The following is a 15126-nucleotide window of genomic DNA, read 5'->3' as shown; positions in this document are numbered from 1 at the left end:
CGGTCCGCCCCCTAGGGAGCGGACGGTCCGCCGGTCATTTAGAAGTGTTGTACCAAAGACGCTGCATCTCTGGTTGGGCTTAATGGTTGAACGGCGGACGGTCCGCCCCTGGGGCGCGGACGGTCCGCCGGCTAATTTGAGTTGGTACCAGAGACGATGTTCGTCTCTGGTGGTTCAGAACTTTTAATTGCGGATGGTCCGTCCTTGGGGTGCGGACGGTCCGCCAGGGCTCAAACGGTCATTTCTGACACGCATTAAATGCATTTCTAGCCGTTGCTTTTGAATGGCGGACGGTTCGGTTTTTGTGAAGCGGACAGTCCGCGATTGCGCAGTTTGAACATAACGGCTGGATTTCGAGGGAGGGGCTATATATACCCCCATGGCCGGCCGTGGGGGGCTCTCTTGGCACATTTGAAAGCATTCTTGACCTTCTAGAGCAAGCCCTCTCCTCTCTCTCACTCACATTGCTTAGTGGTTGCATTCTTGAGAGTGTGAGAGCATCCTAGTGCATTGCATCTTTGGGGCACTAGGGAGTCTTCAAGCAAGCGTTATCAACTTGTTACTCTTGGAGGTTGCTGCCTCCTAGATGGCTTGGAGAAGTGAAATCGACGAGCTCACCAAGAAGATTGTGGTGGAGCCTCGATTTGGTTGTGAGAGGTCTTTGTGCTCACCTCGCCAGAGTGGTGAAGAGCAACTCTAGTGGAATCGAGGTGTGGACAGGTTCATTGGTTTAAACCTGCTCAAGATCAAGATGTGTTCTTGATAGAGGAGCGGTTGAAACTTTGTATCCACCTCAACGTGGATTAGGGGTGACCGGCAAGTCATTGATACCACGGGATAAATTCGTGTGTCTATCTCGGTTACATCTCTTGCTCATCTTGTTTAGTTCATTTACTTTGAGAAATTTACTTTACTAGAGCTTGATTTGTATCTTGTCACCCTAGGTTGCAAACCCAACTAGAGTTAGTAGTAGCATGACATAGGGCTTTTTTTTGTTACTAATTAATTTTCTCTAGTGTTGTTAGTTTTAGTTTTTAAACCGCCTATTCACCCCCCTCTAATCGGTGTTTTCTCTAGTGTTGTTAGTTTTAGTTTTTAAACCGATGAAGCAAACTCTTCTTGATTTTGGTGTGAAGTTTGATGAGATTCTATTATTATGTGATAATGAAAGCGCCGTGAAAATTGCAACTAATCCGGTGCAACATTCAAGAACCAAACATATTGATATCTGTCATCATTTTCTTAGAGATCATGTGAACAAGGGTGATATCAAGATTGATGGAATTGGCACGGATGATCAATTAGCGGATATATTCACCAAGCCTTTGGATGAATCTCGGTTTTGCAAGTTGAGGAATGAGCTCAATATCATTGACTTCTCAAATGTGGCTTGAAAACTAGCACATGTGGAATATGGTTCTTTCATGCATTATTTGTTTCAATTTTCTGATTTTTGAAGCTTTTTGAGCCATTTATTAGTTTTCATGATTTTACTTGACTTATTTTTGATTTCTTGTTGTAACTAGTTCATATGAGTCTTTGGAAGGTTTTCATACAAGATTTGAGATTTTTTGGATTTTTATATGAGCAATGATCCCTAATTGAAGTTAGAATTGAGAAAGTTGACAAAGTTCTGGACTGTCTGAAATTTGGTTGAGCGGACGGTCCGCGGGTAAGAGGCGGACGGTCCGCCGTTCATGAGACTTGTTTACCAAAGGCTCTGCAGAGAAGTTCTAAATCACAATATTACACTGCGGATGGTTCACTGATCATCGGTTCAACCTGCAAGCTTTGGATACACCGATGGGTTGTCTACTGAGCAATGCGCGGACGGTCCTCCATGGGTCCGCGGACAGTCCGCCTGTGTTGGGAAAAATTTACCAGAGGTTGTTCCAGTCGGGTGTCTGTGTCAAAAATTCAGAAGCGGACGGTCCGCCCGGATATAGCAGATAGTCCGCGCCTGCGCAGAGCAGTGGGGTCGGTCTGACTTGACTTATATTTAGATTTCGCTTTCTCTCCCCCCACCAAACCGACAACACAACCCTCCATAGCCATCTCTTTCTCTCTCAAGCACGTGGGAGAAGCTCTTAAGGGGCACGACTTTTGGCGTGGTTCCCGGACGGTCCGAGAACCTCTCTGGACTCTTCTTGCAACTCTCCATCATGTCATCTCGGTATTGTGTCAAATCCCTAACTCTTGTTCTTGGATATCATCATTGGAAAGAGTTAGGGTTAGGTGCTCCGATCTATTTTTGGACCATGGATTCTTAAAAATACTTGGGGGATCTTGTTCCTAGTGATGAGGATATGCTATGGTTAAAATTTAGTTGGTGGATTTGAATCAAAACTCAAATTATGGGTGAATCAAAGTTGGGGGCGATTCTTGTGTTCCTGCGCAGAACAGATGGGTCGCGGACGGTCCGCCTGATGACCGCAAACGGTCCGCCATGGTGGTTCAGTAAACCGCGGACGGTCCACGTTCAGAAGTGCGGACGGTCTGCCAGTGTCAGATTTTTCAGTTGGTTGCTGAATTGACATATATCATAATGGATTGGTTCTATTGCTTTAGTAATAGTTCTTATGGTTAATTCTTGATCTCAGGCCACTCCGGAAGACACTCAAGGCCACTACTTCTAAAATCAAGAAGGCTGTGACTTCCAAAAGACAGAGATGGTGATGATTCAGATGATGAGGACTATGCTCCAAATCCAAGTGATATGGCTGCAGCATCCTCAGTTGGTGGTGTTGGAGATGACTCGTCAGAGGAGGACATTGAGGGTGAGGAGGATGATATCACAGCCCTCATGGGACTGAGTCTTCCTAGCAGACAGTGGACGGCTGAGTCCTATTCTAATGCAAGGTTAATCAATCAATTTCATCAGCAAAGTGACACAAACATCCTCTACTTTCATACTCAGGTACAATAAGATGCCTACTTTGGTCATATGGTTAGGAAAACAGTCTTTAAGCATCAAACCATAGACCTGGCCTATATGAGATCACAACCAGTTATGACTGAGCTAGTTGATAGGTTTGAGCAAATGGGATTAGTCTATTTTCTGCAGCATAGGTGTGATTAGAATGAGACCGTTATTCGACAATTCTATGCAACTCTAGAAATTAGCATGAAAGAAGAAAAGATTTGGTGCAAAACTAGGATGAGGATATATTATGCTACATTTCCTCAATTTGCTGCTGCAAACCAGTTAGACTATGATCTTATCACAAATGAGCAAAGTATGAACATCGTATTGGAAAATCCTCTAGATGAAAATAATTATCCTGTTTATTATGAGCCTGCTAATGTGGGGATTGATAGAGAGTTTGGATGCACCCAAGGTCTTAGGCATAATCCTGCAGTGATTAATAAAATTGCAAGAGTCACTTTTATGCCTAAAAGTGGAAACAAGAACAAGGTTAGAGGTCTCTAGTGGAATGTGATCTCAAATGTCATGAATGGAAATAGAATCAATGTAATTGCTCTTATCATGGATCAGTTTGCAGATCTGAGACTCAACCTTGAGATGAACCTGTATTTTGCACCTTACATCATGTCCATTATTAAGGCCAAGACTAGCTTCAGAGGGATTTGTGAATGTAAACACACTCCATTCAGGCCGTTCAACAATGAGACTACTTTTCTTATGAGGCCATTGACTCCTTTCCCTAGTGATGCTATGGATGAGGAGGAACATGAGCAGGATGATGATGAGGGTGATGTTGGTGGTCCCATGGGAGGAGCTGCAGAACAACATGCTATGCCACCTCCACCAAATCCTGTGCAGTCACAGTGGGCTCCTCCAGCCGGGTACTTTGATCCATACTTTGCATCCATGCAGCAGGGGATGTCTACTCAGATTGAGGGACTGGCTACTCAGATGCAGAACCAGATGAATTTGGGTTTTCAACATATGCAGGAGCACATCAGTCAGACCATGTATCAGCCTAGGATGACATAGCTGAGAGGTGTTCAGGAGAGTCTACACTCAGACATAGCAGCTTTGTACTCTCGTTTTGAGGACATGCCTTCTTCTGAGCAGCTTCAGCTGCTTGAGCAGAGGTTTGACACCTTCAATGCTGCCTTCACTGGGTTCTCGGATCACTTCTACTCAGTGTTTCCAGCAACAGTGCCGCCTCCGGAGTTCTACTCGCACTAGCCTTTCTACCCACCGCCACCACTTCCGCCGCCGATGGATTGATCTTCTTGGAAATTGATGCCAAAGGGGGAGAAGAGGCTTGGAGTGATGCTTAGATCTAGGGGGAGCTCATGGATTTCACTTGGAGATTCTATTTGATTTGTCTTCCATTTGCTACTCATGTTTATTTGTGTTGAACTCTATTACATTACATGTTTATGCTTTATGTCTTGCATGGACTCGGTTTGTGATTTGTGGTTTGGATTTGAACATTTGGTTTGAAATGTGTGATAAACTATGTTGGCCTGTAATACTCTTATGATTTATGTTCATCTTTGTGGCTTATTGAGGTTGTGCTAATCATATCAAGTTCTATCATATATATATATATATATATATATATATATATATATATATATATATATATATATATATATATATATATATATATATATATATATTGTATATTGTATGCCTCGATTTCCACTTGTAGGGGAAACTCCGTCAAAATTTCAAAGTTCATATATAAATGTGCTCTTGGTAATCATTCAAATTTATAAGCAGATGTCAAGGGGGAGTTCTCTCTATTCATCGAACTTAGGTGAATTTATTCATATCATATTCTGAAATTTTTCAAGAAAAATGAGTAAGTTCTTCCAAAGTTCAATTCCAAGTCCACATTATGCCTTGTGTATAAAGTTGACTTGAACACTTTTTATCACTCCAAAATTAGTGTTGTCATCAATTACCAAAAATGAGGAGATTGAAAGCATCTAGGCTCCTAATTCGAGTTTTGGTAGTTAATGACAATGGTTTGTGGATTAACGATTTCATTTGAGATAATGAGTATAGGTTGATCCACGAATGAAAGGTATTTGATTGTGAACGTATGGAGTGTTGGAGATGATGTGCAAAGCTCGGGTTCAAGGCAAAGGTATAAACTAGGGCTTTTGCATTTTACCGGTCACAAAGTGTTTAGTGGATGAAAAGTGACCGGATTTGTTGGATAGATAGCCGTACTATCAAGAGGGGTTGTGTACTCGTGCTTGACGGATATTTAGTGCCATTTTGCTCAAAATGTCTAGATGCATGCATGAGGGCTAACGATGTTTTTGAAATAGTTTGAAAAAAATCTAAAGTTTGTGAGCTAACTGCCTAAAGGCGGACAGTCCGGACCTTGTGTCCGGACGGTCCGCACCTGTACCAGTGAGCATATCTGGCTCTGGTGGGAATTAAAATTGGTTGGCAGACAGTCCGGCCTAAATGGGCGGACGGTCCGCCACACTAATTAAGAGTGTACCAGAGACTTGTGTCGTCTCTGGTGAAAAAGGAAGTTGAATGACGGACGGTCCACCCCCTGGGGAGCGGACGGCCCGCCGGTCATTTAGAAGTGTTGTACCAGAGATGCTGCATCTCTGGTTGGGTTTAATGGTTGAACGGCGGACGGTCCGCCCCTGGGGCGCGGACGGTCCGCCGGCTAATTTGAGTTGGTACCAGAGACGATGTTCGTCTCTGGTGGTTCAGAACTTTTAACTGCGGACGGTCCGCCCCTGGGGCGTGGATGGTCCGCCAGGGCTCAAACGGTCGTTTCTGACACGCATTAAATGCATTTCTAGCCGTTGCTTTTGAATGGCAGATGGTCCAGTTTTTGTGAAGCGGACAGTCCGCGATTGCGCAGTTTGAACATAACGGTTGGATTTCGAGGGAGGGGCTATATATACCCCCATGGCCGGCCGTGGGGGGCTCTCTTGGCACATTTGAAAGCATTCTTGACCTTCTAGAGCAAGCCCTCTCCTCCTCTCACTCACATTGCTTAGTGGTTGCATTCTTGAGAGTGTGAGAGCATCCTAGTGCATTGCATCAAGTGTTTGAGCTTTGGGGCACTAGGGAGTCTTCAAGCAAGCGTCATCAACTTGTTACTCTTGAAGGTTGCCGCCTCCTAGACGGCTTGGAGAAGTGAAATCGACGAGCTCACCAAGAAGATTGTGGTGGAGCCTCGATTTGGTTGTGAGAGGTCTTTGTGCTCACCTCGCCGGAGCGGTGAAGAGCAACTCTAGTGGAATCGAGGTGTGGAGAGGTTCATTAGTTCAAGCCTGCTCAAGATCAAGAGGTGTTCTTGATAGAGGAGCGGTTGAAACTTTGTATCCACCTCAACGTGGATTAGGGGTGACCGGCAAGTCATCGACACCACGGGATAAATTCGTGTGTCTATCTCGGTTACATCTCTTGCTCATCTTGTTTAGTTCATTTACTTTGAGAAATTTACTTTACTAGAGCTTTATTTGTATCTTGTCACCCTAGGTTGCAAACCCAACTAGAGTTAGTAGTAGCATGACATAGGGCTTTTTTTTGTTACTAATTAATTTTCTCTAGTGTTGTTGGTTTTAGTTTTTAAACCGCCTATTCACCCCCCCTCTAGTCGGTGTTCTTGATCCTACAGCGGCGGCCGGTGCGCGCGGTGGCCGCCGCTGGTGCGGTCGGAGTGGGGTCGGTGGGCTTGGTTGCCACCGCGGTTGCGGTCGGGCGGTCGACAGTCGAGTTAGCCGGCCGTGGAGGTGGAGGCGGTGTCGCCGGAGCGATACTGCTAGAGCTGCCCACAGTCATGGAGAAGAACGGAGCTCCACGATGTGCAGCGATCATCCTGCGGAGGAGGAGTTCCGGCGGCGTTGCCGGAGTTGGGGAGTTGGGCGGTGTCGCCGGCGTGTACTCCGGCGAGGAGGATCCGTCATCGCCACAGGGATAGAACGACCGGCCATGGCGAGGACAGTATGCTGTCACCATGACGGGTCCTCTCTGTGGCATCACCGAATTGCCACGATGATTCGCGTTGGTGCTGGAGTTGCTGCTGTTAGCAGCTCTCAAGGCAGCAGCGTTGCCGCTGCAACGTCTTCCTCCCCGGTTGAAGAAGCCCCTGCCATGTCGAGCGTGATGCTGGGGAGTCCGAAGGAGTGCATCCAGTATGCGGCAAAGGAGTCGCGCACGGAGGTTTCTTGGGAGGGATGAACCAGCTTCAAAGGAGGATGATCTAGGGGCCATTCATGCCCTTGTAAACTGGTAATCTAGTGTCTTTGCTCAATTGGAAGAAGCTGCTGATAACTTGTTAGGAAAATCTTGGAGACAGGATGTAGTAAACTGTAGTCATTTTCTCAATGATCCAAAAAGTTACATATATAGAGATTATTACATCTAACATAAATGTAATGTTTCAATTCTTCATCTAACAGCTCAATAAACATGGTAGTTACATCGGCCTTAACAATGGCGGTTACCATTGCCTTAACCATGAGTTTCATGTCCTCAATTGTAACTATTGTTTTGATGAAATCAAATAATTGTAAGAAAACTGATGATTCTAACTTGGTTGGATACACTGATGCTGGCTATTTGTCTGATTCCCACAATGCTAGATCACAAACTGGTTTTGTGTTCCTTCATGGAGGAACCGCTATATCATAGAAGTCATCTAAACAAAACTTTAGTGGCTACCTCTACAAATCATTCTGAGATCATTGCACTATTTGAGACATCACGTGAATGCGTGTGGCTCCGCAGAATGATAAATCACATTGAGAAATCATGTGGTATTGGTTCCTCAGAATCACACACCATTATCTATGAAGATAATGCCGCTTGTATTACACAGATGCAAACAGAGTACATCAAAAGCAATATCACCAAACATATTACTCCTAAATTGTTTTATCCACACGAGCTTCAGCAAAGTGGAGAAATAAAAATTTTACAGACAAAGTCTTGTGATAATCTGGCAGATCTCTTTACCAAGTCCCTACCTACTTCCTTGTTCGAGAAATGTGTCAAGGGAATCGGTATGAGACGTCTCAGAGATTTGCAAGCTTCAGGGGGAGACTCTCTGAATGATGGACCTTATTAAATGCTTCACATTGCACATTTTTCTTTTATGAGTTTTTACCATCATATTTTCTCATACAAAGTTTTTAATGAGACAATGTTCGATGCAAGCATATGCCTTATCTCATGTTTTCCCCACCGGAGTTTTTCTAGAGATAAACCAAGGCATGTATAATCATCAGACAAATTATTCCTATTTTTTCCCACAAGGTTTTTCAAAGGAATTAAAAGAAACATGTTGATCTCAAGATGGACTCAATCAAAGGGGGGAGTGTTACAATACTTTATTTGATCTCATCAAAACAGCAGTTACAATTGAGGCCATGAAACTCATGGTTAAGGTAATGGTAATAGCCATTGTTAAGGCTGTTGTAACAGCCATGTTTATTGAGCTGTTAGAGGAAGAATTGAAACATTAAATTTATGTTAGATGTAACATCTACCATGTGTAATCCCTATATATATATATATATATATATATATATATATATATATATATATATATATATATATATATATATATATATATATATATATATATATATATATATATATATATATATATATATGAAACATGTTGATCTCAAGATGGACTCAATCAAAGGGGGGAGTGTTACAATACTTTATTTGATCTCATCAAAACAGCAGTTACAATTGAGGCCATGAAACTCATGGTTAAGGTAATGGTAATAGCCATTGTTAAGGCTGCTGTAACAGCCATGTTTATTGAGCTGTTAGAGGAAGAATTGAAACATTAAATTTATGTTAGATGTAACATCTACCATGTGTAATCCCTATATATATATATATATATATATATATATATATATATATATATATATAACTTTTTGGATCAATGAGAAAATGTAACAGCCATGTTTATTGAGCTCGTGGTTTTGTATGCTAGCACTGGTGGTGGGTGGTGGCATGGCTTGGGTAAGAGCTTCACTAGCAAACTCTTTTTCCCAATAAATTGTTAATATCTACAGCAGTTTTCCAGTACCTCTTTCTTTCATCAATTATTATTGGGTTATTCTAGACTTGATCATCCGTCGCGTCGGGTTCGGGTCAGATCACTTCCGGGTTCGGGTCAAAAAATGTTGACCCACGCCCGACCCATGATATAGTCGGGTTGGGTCGGGTTGGCCCATATTTTTGTGTGTAATATTCGGGTTGGATCTATTTTCTTTATTTTTGAGTTTCGGCTCAAATATTTGAGCCTGTATCTGACCCGTTACTTGGTCGAGTTGGGTCGGGTCAGATTTTTTCGGGCGGGTTGGGTCGGGTTTATCAGATCGGGTGGCTCGTGATCAGGTCTAGGTTATTCTAATATTTCACCTCAACTCTCTCAAATAAAAAGAAAATTTTGGCTCTCCCAATATCTAGTTGTATTGGAATAAGATTATTCGAAAACTGTAAAATCATATCAATCAATAACTCATGGAAGTGGTACCGGAACTCATGAAAGTGGTATTGAGATATCCCAATAATATATTATCAGAAGATATTTATTGGGGCTTTGTTAGAGATGCTCTAAGATATCAATATATTGTGCTCACATTTGCATTGCAGCACAAAAGAAACTCAAAACTGTATCCGAAACATGGACTTAATGATTTTTCTTGGACTAGCACGCATAAACTCTGCACTGGAAATTTCTCATTCTTTTTTTGTTTTTCTTGTTCTTTTTTATTTCAAATTACAAGAACACACACGATCAGATGATTAGGCCTGTCGCCCTCCATTCCACGGTCACGCACGAAGCATTAGCAACCCTGAACATGGGCGAGGCTAGACGCACGAGAATCCTGGTGCATCATCCTTAGAGCATGGCTAATAGTCCCAGCTGGCAGCCGGCTGGGAGCGTATAGGCACAGTGGCGGGGCCCGCTGCTGCAGCGCTACTCAATCAATCGGCGTCCGCGCAGCGCGTTTCCGCCTGCTGAGGCCGGCATTTTGCGAGCTGCCCGCTGCCTTCTCTCTCCTCCTCCCATGTCGCACGTCGCCAGCTCCCAGCCGGCCATTATACCTGCTCTTATGTAATTGCTTCACTTGCACCCTGGTGCACGTGCACCAGAAAAAATGACTGGCGTCGCCCCTGACCGGCTGACCTTGAAGAAAGAAAGAAGAAAGCTGTAACCATCTCCAATTCAAATTTGAACCGCCTCAGCTCGCGTGGGGTCCAAGCAAGCTCCTTGGCAACTCGGATTCGCTGCCTTGCCCCCCACGCGACCGTGTGGGTGTGCCTACATCTGTCGTCTCCCCACCCCACTCCGATCGCTCATCGCCTACCGATCCTCTGCTCGCCTCCGATCCAGCTCGTCGCCGCCGCCTTCCCCTTTCTCGCCCTCCCGCCGCTCGATCGCCGCCTACTCCCTTCTCCCCGTCCGGCTCCAGTCTGCTGCGCTGATGGCGCGGGTCCTCTCTTTTGTGGAGTTTGGCGGCCGCTGCCCGTCGTCCCCGGACTACTCGCCCATGGCGGCGGCGCCGAGTTGGCTCGCCGCGTCGCCGGAGTACACGCCGGTGAGCCTTCTCTGGAGGGCTGGGACGCCGGAGCACGCGCCGTCGACAGCTCTGCGGCTCGGTCCACCGATGCCGCCGCCGACGTCCCTGCGTCGCGCCGCGTCCCCGGACTACTCGCCGTCGAGCTCCCCATCGCGCCCAGCTTCGCCGGAGTACACGCCGCTGGTCCGTTGCGGCTGGAGGGTGGCGTCAGCGAGCTACGCGCCGTCGTCGACCCCGACGACGAGCCGCGACGCGTCCCCGGACTACTCGCCGTCGACACCGACGACGTACCGCGTGGCGTCACCTGAGTACACGCCCGTGAGCCGTCTCTGGAGATCAGCAGGGTCGCCGGACTACAGGCCGTCGCATCCGCCTCCGGGCGCCGAGTCCCCTGACTGCGCTCCTGCGAGTCCACACCGGCGCGCCGCATCACCGGACTACATGCCCCGGGCACCTCCTGCGCGCGCGCGGCCGTCTCAAGACTACAGCCCAAGCACGGCGCTAGTCTCCGACGCGGAGTCATGCACGTCGCCGGCACGCCGCTACCGCCGACGCCATCATCCGTACTGGAGAAGCGGCGCCGTCGACTGCACCTCGAGCGCCAGTGGGATCAGCCACGGGCAGCGCCATCTTGTCTAGTAGGGGGCGCCATCTTGCATTACTCATGAGCATTCTTCATGTGTAATTGTGGCTTGTCGGGGCATATCAAGCACGCCTCTATCTGTTCTTTGCCAAATCTTTGTAGCATCTGGGATGTACGTTAATCCTTGTGGCTTCCTGCCCTATATTTTTTAATCAATATAATTATAGCTCTTCTCTGGTACAAAGTAAACAAGTAATGTCTGTTGCACACGAGCATTAGTGCATTAGACCAGTCCCAATAGGATGGTGTCTATAGAATTAATATGTAAGCTATTTGGTGACATCAAAAGAGAGTTAATGAGAGAAAAAATAGACATGATTTCTCATGCAAGACACCATATCTACTCAAAAACTAAGAAAGGGAGAAAAATGATAGGATGAGGCAAGGAAAGAGAGAGAATTGAATAAGATTTATTTTCTTCATTTATCATAGAAACTATACATTAGGGAATTAGTGTCTATTGGTAGTTTCTTACGCTCTGTTCGTTTCTCTCATACTAAGCCCTTATTTAGATGCGTAAAAGGGAAGCTGTAAAGTACTGTAGCACTTTCGTTGATAATTATTGTCCGGTTATGGGGTAACTAGGCTCAAAAAATTCGTCTCGCAAATTATAGACAAACTCATGCATGTGTTCAAAGAATCGATGTGATTAGAAATTTTGTTAAGTTTTGAAATTTTGAAGGGAACCAAACAAGGGGTAAATCAGCACCAGCCACCAGTGATTAGCCAGTCAGCAGTACTGTTCTCTCATAACAAATCAACACCAACCACAGCCACCACCCATTCTAAAGTCTCTTTTTTCTTTAAACACCATAAATAGACACTATACCCGTTCTCAAGTTTAGTAACACAGGAAATTGTTTCATACTACTCCATGCCTTCTAAATTGTATGTTGTTTTGACAAATCTAGATAAATATATATATTCTCACAATATATCTAAACACAACATATATCTATATGTAATATGTATAGCAAAACCTATATATCTTGAAAAAGATAATTCGAGTTATTCAAAAAATACCTTTTAAGAACATGTTTCGTTGAAGGAGAAGAGAATAATACACGTGTCAGCAGTTGCAAAGCCATATTAGTACTGTAGCCAGACTAACAGGACGCCCACAAATCGAGATTACAAGACAGGGAACATCAGTTGGCTTCCTGCATTTTTCTTGCACAACTGATCTGAGCACTCAGAATGAAATTTCACCAACTAAACACGCCCTTAGCAATCGAGTATCAATTAGCTGCGCTTTGATGTCGTTAAGAAAGATTACAGTGCATCTAGTGCATAATACTGCCAAAAACACTTGCAAATTCCAATACAAAACGCAAATTCAGGGCAAAATTGAGCAGATCCTGGAACCGGTATACAAATAACATAGCCCTCAAAAGTCTTGAACTGAGGTAATAACACAGAACTCAGGCTCAAGCAAAACCTATTTAGTCCACTAGGTGAGACCACATGGATGAGACACGACAACTTAGACCTTGAAGCCTCTGCTGTTCCTCCTTCCTCTTGCCTTCTCAAACTTCCTTCCCTTAGAGCGAACGTATGGCTTGGTATGGCTGTGAGGCACACCAGGTGCTGGGCCAAAGTGTTTCACAGCTTCCCTAGCATTCTTAAGTCCCCTCAGCAGAACCTGAGGATTGTTGCAAATTATAAGATTAGTCTTACATGCAGTAGTTACTTAACAAAATGCTCTTGCTCAGCTAAAGAAAAGGTATTGGTCATCCAAATATTTGAAAATATTATCAAACAAGAGCATCCAGCATAACACTTTCCATTGTGAAAGTAACACCATACACTAATGATTCAAACAATCAAACATTAGAACCAATAAATGAAACAATCAAGCCTCAATTCATTCAGCAGAGCGCTTGTTAAATAATGGCATCAGATAATAAGCGGAGTATTGGTCTACACATTACATTCAGTGTGTAGGATAAGATGATATACATCATCTGCCATTCTTCAATTATGACATAGTACAAGTAAAAAATAGAAATCAGAAATAGAAAATTGATAATAAAGGAACCCTGGAGTTGATAACCCCCAAAAAAAGAACTTGCATTAAGGAAAGCACAAAAAAGGAAAGGTGATACAAAAAAATTCGGTTAGACCATTTGGCACCAACGCAACCATACAGTAATGCAATGGGCTGGTAAGACAACCATACAGATCTATGCACCTGTTATACATCCTTGGCCCTCAGAAATCTCCAAGAAGAAAATAATCAACAAAGGTGCATTTTCATAATTAAGCAACTCAACGACAGTAAATCAGAAGAATGTCAGCAACAGCTTACAAGGATATGCATCACATGACTAGATCAGATATTTACTAGAGCAAACTAAGTTATTGCTCATGTAGGGTTAACAGCATATTGACAAGCAATAGGGTATGGAGGGAAAATAACTTGTTGACGCTCTCAGATGCATTTCCTCAAAAGGAATGCACTAACATGCAGACACTCAACATAGCATCAGGTTCTGACCGCCCGTCTGCTTTGTTTTCGTCATTGAGAGATAACAAGGAGAGTTTGTTTGAATTGAAAGGTATTCAAATTTTCCAACAAACTATCAACTCTGCACACTCAGACAGAATATAGAGAGCAAAGTTTAGATCATAAATCATTTCAACCAACCAGCAGTTAACTAAAGTTGAACAAATTGTTTAAACTACCCCACTAATGAAACTTAGTCCAGGGTATTTTTCATCTCCACAGCTTATCTGAGCAGTGAACATTAGAATCAAGGTTGGGCTATGAAAATTACCGTGTTCTGGCCCAGAGGCGCACGGAGCGCCAGCTGGTCAAAGGTGAGGCACTCGCCACCAGCATTCACGATCCGGGCTCTCGCCGTCTCAGTGAACCTGAGCGCAGCCACCTTCATCGCTGGGACCTCGTAGACCCTCTTGTCGTCGGTCACGCTGCCCACGATCACAGCAATCTGGTTCTCCTGCACGCCCGCAAACAAACACAATGTCATACAAAACCACAGGAACAAAAAAGCACACTCCGCAACCAAATCAAAATGGGAATCCAGGGGAGAGTGGGGGACCTTGCCCTCCATGAATTTGACGAGGCGGCGTAGCGAGAGCGGCGGGCGGTTGGTCTTGCTCATGAAGAGCCGCTTCAGGATCACGGCGTTGAAGTCGCTCTTGGTCCTGCGAACCAGGAAGCGGTACAGCTGCGAGCACACGCACAGATCAGGAGACGGGACGCGCGCGATGCCGGCGGAATCAAAATCCGAGCCACGGAACAGAGAGAAGGCTGCTGGTGCCTCCAGATCGGGACGGGGGTTGGGCTTACCTTGACGAGGAGCTTGAGGTAGACATCGTCGGACTTGGGCGCGGTGCGCTTGGTCTTCTTGTTCCGGCCGCCGGCGACGAGATCGATACCCTGCGAGGAGAAGGGGCTCTACGCGTCACTTACAGTCCGCTAAGTGAATCGGAGACGAGAACCTCGCGAGGAGGTTAGAGGTTACCATGGCGCGAGCGGCGAGCGGCCTGCGGCGGCGGCGGAGGGGCGGTTTCTAGGGTTTTGATGGCGAGTCGAGAGAGTGAGCATTATATAGGGGGGACGGGTTGGTACTTGGTGCCAACCCAAATGGGCTCGGGGCCACTGGGCTTGTGCGCGGCGCGGATGTACGGTCAGATGAAGTTGGGTTCGGCCCGACCGAGCCGAGGCTCATCCTGTCTTCATTTCCTTAAGATTTGTGTTTCGGAAAGTGAAATCAAACTATTTCAAAATGGATTTTCAGTTCCGTTAAAAAATATAATTTGAATACTCTGTTGCGTTCTGTTGTTTGTAAGTGCTGTTCTTGGATTTCCTGGGTTATGCCAAGATTCTTTTGAAATTTGAATACTCTAGTTCGAATTTGTTCTTACTCGCAGAAATAAGGTCCATGGTTTTCATATTCTGGTACATGGCTTCCAGTTCATACATTGCAAAATGGCAGTCGATTCGTTTC

The 15126-nt window shown here is 44.9% G+C and overlaps 1 protein-coding gene and 1 non-coding gene across 2 annotated transcripts; both read right to left on the bottom strand.

Annotated features, from left to right (window-relative positions):
• Positions 1–12385: 12385 nt before the first annotated feature.
• Positions 12386–14774, bottom strand: LOC120691190 (60S ribosomal protein L18-2-like). The gene is made up of 5 exons (XM_039974199.1): positions 14641–14774; positions 14466–14555; positions 14215–14343; positions 13930–14112; positions 12386–12794 (listed from the first exon to the last, which is right to left on the bottom strand). The coding sequence occupies exons 1-5, from the start codon at positions 14641–14643 to the stop codon at positions 12636–12638; spliced, it is 564 nt and encodes a 187-aa protein (XP_039830133.1). The 5' UTR covers positions 14644–14774; the 3' UTR covers positions 12386–12635.
• On the bottom strand, positions 13042–13124 carry LOC120693650. Its single transcript, XR_005683107.1, has one exon. It is a non-coding gene; the product is annotated as a small nucleolar RNA R16 (small nucleolar RNA).
• Positions 14775–15126: the final 352 nt, after the last annotated feature.

The sequence above is a fragment of the Panicum virgatum genome, chromosome 9N (genome assembly GCF_016808335.1).
Source record: "Panicum virgatum strain AP13 chromosome 9N, P.virgatum_v5, whole genome shotgun sequence".
Classification (NCBI taxonomy): Eukaryota; Viridiplantae; Streptophyta; class Magnoliopsida; order Poales; family Poaceae; genus Panicum; species Panicum virgatum.
The sequence above is the reverse complement of the archived record's forward strand: the minus strand, read 5'-3'. Positions and strand labels throughout refer to the sequence as shown.